General features: G+C 35.8%; 1 protein-coding gene across 1 annotated transcript; it reads right to left on the bottom strand.

Annotated features, from left to right (window-relative positions):
• Nucleotides 1–639: 639 nt before the first annotated feature.
• Nucleotides 640–4,609, bottom strand: LOC109194904 (location of vulva defective 1-like). The gene is made up of 7 exons (XM_019346305.2): nucleotides 4,436–4,609; nucleotides 2,531–2,629; nucleotides 1,740–1,844; nucleotides 1,470–1,556; nucleotides 1,308–1,369; nucleotides 1,060–1,125; nucleotides 640–957 (listed from the first exon to the last, which is right to left on the bottom strand). The coding sequence occupies exons 1-7, from the start codon at nucleotides 4,485–4,487 to the stop codon at nucleotides 817–819; spliced, it is 612 nt and encodes a 203-aa protein (XP_019201850.1). The 5' UTR covers nucleotides 4,488–4,609; the 3' UTR covers nucleotides 640–816.
• Nucleotides 4,610–6,031: the final 1,422 nt, after the last annotated feature.

The raw sequence follows: 6,031 nt of genomic DNA, 5'->3' as shown, positions 1-6,031 counted from the left end.
ACAGCAGAGATGTTTCTTGGGGGGATTTTTTACATTATATTTTATTTTTCCACAAAAAAAACTTAATTAGTAGATGCTAAACTTACAAGAAAGCAAATTTGCAGTACAGTGGGAGTAATGATTGATGTTATATCATAGACACAATTAGATCAGGTAATCCAATTGGACATAAATGAGCAAGTTTTTGTTACATTTCTGAAACAAAGTAACAATATTAAAAAGGCAAAGAGATATAAAATATTGACTTTGCCTACAGTACATGAGCACACAGTATAAAACGCTAACCTCAACCTCTAGAGGGAGTGTCAGTGGTTTCTTTGTTTCACTACCTCGAAAGCTGATACTGTTTGTATTGATGATTGTACATGAAGAAGAATTTTTTTCACAATTATGTACAAAAGAGATCACTATGATAGACATATGATAGATGCTAACAGCGGAATACAAAGCATTTAAAAACATTTACCTTTCTTGTTATAGCTCAACTCTATGGAAGAGGATTAGGTCCACTGTGAAAAAAAGTGGGGGAGTTTTTTTTTTTTTTTTTAATTTTCTCAAAATTCTGTGATTAAAGTCAGAAGTCTGACTTTTTTTTCAGAAATTTGAAAAAAGACACCCACTTTTTTTTAGTGCCCCAAATCCTAAAACTCAACTTAAAGAAAAGGTGGGAAACTTTAGCCAGTGTGTCGATGGCATTTGTCATCACATCAAATGCAGGTCATTTTTTTCCTTTTTTTAGTTAAAGAAAAATTAGAAATGTTTTTTACATATTTATCATATAATGCAAACAATCAATCAGAAAAAAGAATGTAACCTTCAGGCTGGAACTTGTTTCTTTTGTTTGTTGATGGTGGAATAGAGGTTGCTGGGATCACTGGAAACGCCAGCAGAAGAGGAAGAACTTTTCACAGTGCTGTAAGTCACAGTGTCATCTTCATCATCATTATCATTACAGACCTGGAATGAAATATGATGGAGCCCAATTAGCTTTTTTCTGGCCTGCAACAGAAGTTTAAAATTCATGATCTTAATGTTAATATATTCTTTTGAAAACCTTACCTTGGCTTTACACTTGGACCTCCTGATAAAACTGACAGAGACATAGGAGACATCTTCATCATCAGCCTGAATAGTGAAGACAACATATTGACTGCTCACTAATGCATATGCGGAGTCAGTTTGACATCTATCGGTCCTTTTTGTCTTTTTTGTCCTATTTGTCTTTCATCCTTTCTGATAAAGGATAGAACTACATTTCAAGGAATAAATGCAGTAGCTGTGGGAGTTTTCAAAAAGTAGCTACATACATTTTTTTGGCAGCTGTGTTCACCCGCCACCTTAGTCGTTTCTTCCACCTGTGTTTTGTTTCCTGAAAAGATGAAAAGAAAAGAAAAACAAACGTTACAATGTTTAAATCCATTTAACTTCCTCAATTATATTTTCAATTACAGATTACATTTTTTTCTCACCTTTTGATTTTTTCCATCTGATAATCACTGTAACAATTATTAGCACCACAGTTCCCGCAAGAACAATGATGAGCCATTTTAACAATTCTGGAAAGAAAAATTAAAACCACAGCCACTGGTAATGTTAAGCATATGATGTTGTGAACAATATACAGCTAACTTTATGAATGGTATATATCAATGGATAATGAATTTCTGGAGCCACAGCTAACGTCTAAAGTCTACAATTCAGACCTAGGCTTAAAAAGGTGTGAAAGATACAGTCAGTACCTGTTTTTTCTTTTCCATTTGTTCCATTTATTGATGTAGTTTGGCTTGATGGTGATATAGTAGTTGTATTTGTCGAGTTTGATGTTGTTGTTGTTGTGCTGTCCCCTTAAATATTAAGAAATGTATTAAAAAATAAATAACGTTTTGTTCAGCTTTTGTTCTTGTCCAAATGTTGACTGTAACAAGATATGATAAGAGAACTTCTAAACCCACTGACACAATAATACATCTCTGATAACAATAAAAAACATTATGGTTTTTTTTTCTTCTTTGCACAAACTCAGTTTCACAGTAAATACATAAATACAGTCAGTGTCTGTGAAGGTTCTCAGCCATGCAGGTCTCGTAGTCTAAGGAGCTTGGAAAGAAAAGCGTCTGGACTTCTTTAGATTTCTTGAAGACGTTTCTGTCATGGTCGAACGGTCCTCCCCGACGACCTGCCTGTGGTATGTGGCGACCCCTGACCTGGAAGCACCTCCGCTAGGCTGCTGGATTAGTGGTAGCTGGATGGACGATTAGGCCCTAATTGTTCATCCAGCTACCACTAATCATTCTCCGTTTTGGGCTGAGGTATTTAACGGTGTGTCCAGACGGCAGTCGACGCTGGATTGTTACTCGAAGCCCGGTAGTACAGTGTGCCCGGTATTTGTGATGTTGCTCTGGCTATCTCTTCAAGAAACCTAAAGAAGTCCAGACGCTTTTCTTTCCAAGCTCATTAAATACAGTCAGTGTTATGTTTGTCTGTCATTGAGACATTAAGCTTAAAAAGATAAGAGTGGTTCAGTCACTACCTGATGAAATCATTTCTGTTCCATTTGTTGGAGTAGGTTTAATTGTAGTTGTACTTGTTGAGTTTGATGTTCTTGGTTGTGCTGCTGTTGTACTGTTCCCTGAAATAATAATAAAAAATCTATAAAAATTAAATAAATACATGCAAAAAAAAAAAAAACTGTCCAACATAAAATATTACATGTTATCTTTGCAACTACAGAAGTCAAAAACTGGTACATTATGTAACTTGTAAATCAATACTTTATATTTGTAGGATGCGGAAAAAAAATGTAATACCTAGAAATTGATAGTGTAACTCTAATATATTGAGTAATTATATACAGAAATTTGAGGTAATAACAGTTCATAATCTCTCTGTTACCTCAGTATAGACTCAAGGGAAACAAATGCATGGTTATAGCAAAACACAGTGATTTTTCACTTACACCGTTCAACTTAAAGAAAACTCTGATTTCTGATTAATGTTAGAAGTTGTAAATATTACAGTGAAATCAAAACAGGTTTTTAATTGATTTTATCTCCTTCACTGAGGGTATATTGTTTTCTGTACTGTGTATCTGCAGGGTTGATGTATCGACACAGAGCCGTTCAAGATTAACACTGCTCAGATGTTCAGTCCCAGCTGAAGATAAAGATGTTGTGAGAGAAAAACAATACGAGGGAATTTAAATGTATCACTGTAATCACAACTGTGACAGCTTGAACTGAAATTATTATTATAATGTCATTTATAAATATTTCCTAATAAACAGATTTGTAAAATTATTTACACATGTGTCCTCAATAGGACAGGATTTTGTGTTGGTGCGCAGAACTGTAGCTGTTGACTTTATATTGTTAAGTGGTAATAAATCTTAGGTCATTTTACAGAGTAACATTAAAGTAACACTACTGTAACAAGTAGTGTGATGAATAAATAAGTAATTCTTAGATGTAACTGCTTTACATAACTTCTTTACGTTTAAGAAAAGTGAAATATGTAATTTTTTAAACAACAATCCCAACTCTGGTAATGAGATAATAAAATAATATAATGTGATGAACATAAAAATATGGATATGGTGTTCCATGTATGTCCTGCCTGCTAGCATCTTGCACCCTGCTGTTATGTGCTGGGTCTTGTACTTGGAAGCTTGTTTTTGTGCTGCCATGACTAATGCCTCTGTGATTTCTTTCAGTCCAGCTTTGTCTAGCTATTGGTAGGATTCCCCAATACAAACAACTTCTTCTATCTGCCTGTGGTACATGCCGTGCAGGGGCTGGTTCCTGTTCTTGTTCCTCATCTTTCTCAGATTTCTGTTGCCTGAGATATTTACCAAGCACATGATCAGTTGTGGCTGATTTAAAGCAACAGAGCAGTTCACCACAATACTCCGTCTACTAGATTTGGCTACTAGAATAATGATCTCTACTGCTATGTTTCTTAATTTTTTTCAAGATCCAAATAATGGGTTCTTATCTCCAAAAGTTGAATCTGTTCATCTGGACGTAGCGTTTTGTGACTGAAGAAGTCACTTGGTCACTTGGATGAGTGACGAAACGTTTCTCCCACAAAACGCTACGTCCAGATGAACAGATTCAACTTTTGGAGATTTACTTTCCTGGATGATTGAGAATGCATCAAGACGTTCTTAGTTATCATGAATATCTTTTACAAGGCAATTTGGCATGATCTCTGTGGAGATGGATTGTTCACTTGCTGCTACTAAGCAGCAGATAGTTGTAACATAGAAATGATTTTCGACTTTAATTTATAATAAAGCTAATTTTGACTTTATTCTCAGAGTGATCCATAATATTTTTTTTCCTTAATGTCGCCCAAATACTCCTTCACAGGTAAAATTCATATTACTTAATGAAATCACGTATTAATGCAATATTTGTAATGTAATGTGTGTCCTTACCTCTACACTGAAGTATTAGTAGAGAGAATAAAATCCATCTGAATGGGACCATGGTGCTTCTTCTGTACTCATACACACTAATGACACTGCATCTAAAGATTTGACTTGTTAAATATAAATACTTGTGCTTTGTGGGGTTTGTGAGGTGTCACTTCCTGCTACTGACTTCACTCTCTTCTATCACATCTGCCTCCATCTTTGCCAGCAATAGATTACAGGAAGTCAAATGTGTGAAGATTGCCAGTTGAGATAAGTGTAAAGAGAAATGCAGCTCTCTTTTATTTCTTGTTAGTTTGTGATTACTAGAGAAAAAAAAAACACAACCAGGTTTCAGTGTGATGTTTGAGAATGCACATTAACTGACATAAAGAGTTAATTCATTCTGCCACCTGAATTTGACTCCTAATATCATCGATGCAAAACAATGATGCAGTCAGAACAAGTCTCAGTAGTCTGAGACCTCTTTAGAAATCTGATGTCATTTTCTCTGCGTACCAAAATAGGTGTTTTGTTGAGAATGTGGTTGCAAGAGCAGCTGAAGTTTGCAGGTTTATTGAGATAAACATCATGATAAAATGACAATTTTCCATCATTATATGTCTGGTTTTTTTTGTTGTGAAAGTAGACTTTTGCAAAATTATTTCTTCAAGACAAAATAAAAATCAATAAGCAAATAAGGTCAAATGCAAGTTAAATACCACAAGACAGATCTGGGGTTTCAGAAGTTCAGGGCATTTGAAGGGTTTTACGTTGCAATATAAAGCACTTTGAGGCGACTGTTGTTGTGATTTGGTGCCATATAAATAAAACTGAATTGCACTGAATTGACCTGGAGGGGGGCAGGCAGAGCAGAAGAACACTTCAGGGGGCCAACTTGAATGCGGGGAAAGTTAGGGATTTTGTTCAGGGGATCAAAGCTGGAGCAGGAAAAAAATGTCTTTACAATAAAGACAGTTTAATAAAATAAAAAAGTTCTCTACACACCCTCCCTTACCAGAGGCGTGGCAGCTTTAAGGGGTCTTTACCTCTGAGATAAATTAGTCACTATGAGGTGTCACTTCCTGATAGTGACTTCAGGCCATATCCACACTAATACGTTTTTGTTTGAAAACGCATTGTGTTCTCTCCGTTTTGGCCTCCACACTGAGATGGTGTTTTCGGTCAAGGAAAACGCAGCGTTTTGAAAACGCTCTCCAAAGCGGATACATTTGAAATCACCATTTTCGCGTCGCAGTGTGAACAGCGAACGTGGAGCCTTTTTGAAAAAGATGACACATTTTAGTCATGTGATGCAGTCATGTGACCAATTAAACTAAGATAGTGGAGGGCATTGTAGAGCAGTTGTTTTGTTTCCTCTCAATTTTGACAGCCCTATTAAAGATTAATATCAGTCTGTACATGCTCCAGATAGCTTTCCTCAAATTTTTTTTAACTCTGATTCGCTTTTGCAACTTTTGTCGGAGCAACAACTCCACCTCATTGTTAGTCCATTTAAAAAACTCAGTGCTTTTCCTCAACATTTTGCCGCGACGTTTCAAAGAGCCGGAAAGTAAGTAAACGGCAGTAGTGATGCGCGAATCATGAACGAATCGTTCA

Source organism: Oreochromis niloticus, linkage group LG15 (assembly GCF_001858045.2).
Source record: "Oreochromis niloticus isolate F11D_XX linkage group LG15, O_niloticus_UMD_NMBU, whole genome shotgun sequence".
Lineage (NCBI taxonomy): Eukaryota > Metazoa > Chordata > Actinopteri > Cichliformes > Cichlidae > Oreochromis > Oreochromis niloticus.
The sequence above is the reverse complement of the archived record's forward strand: the minus strand, read 5'-3'. Positions and strand labels throughout refer to the sequence as shown.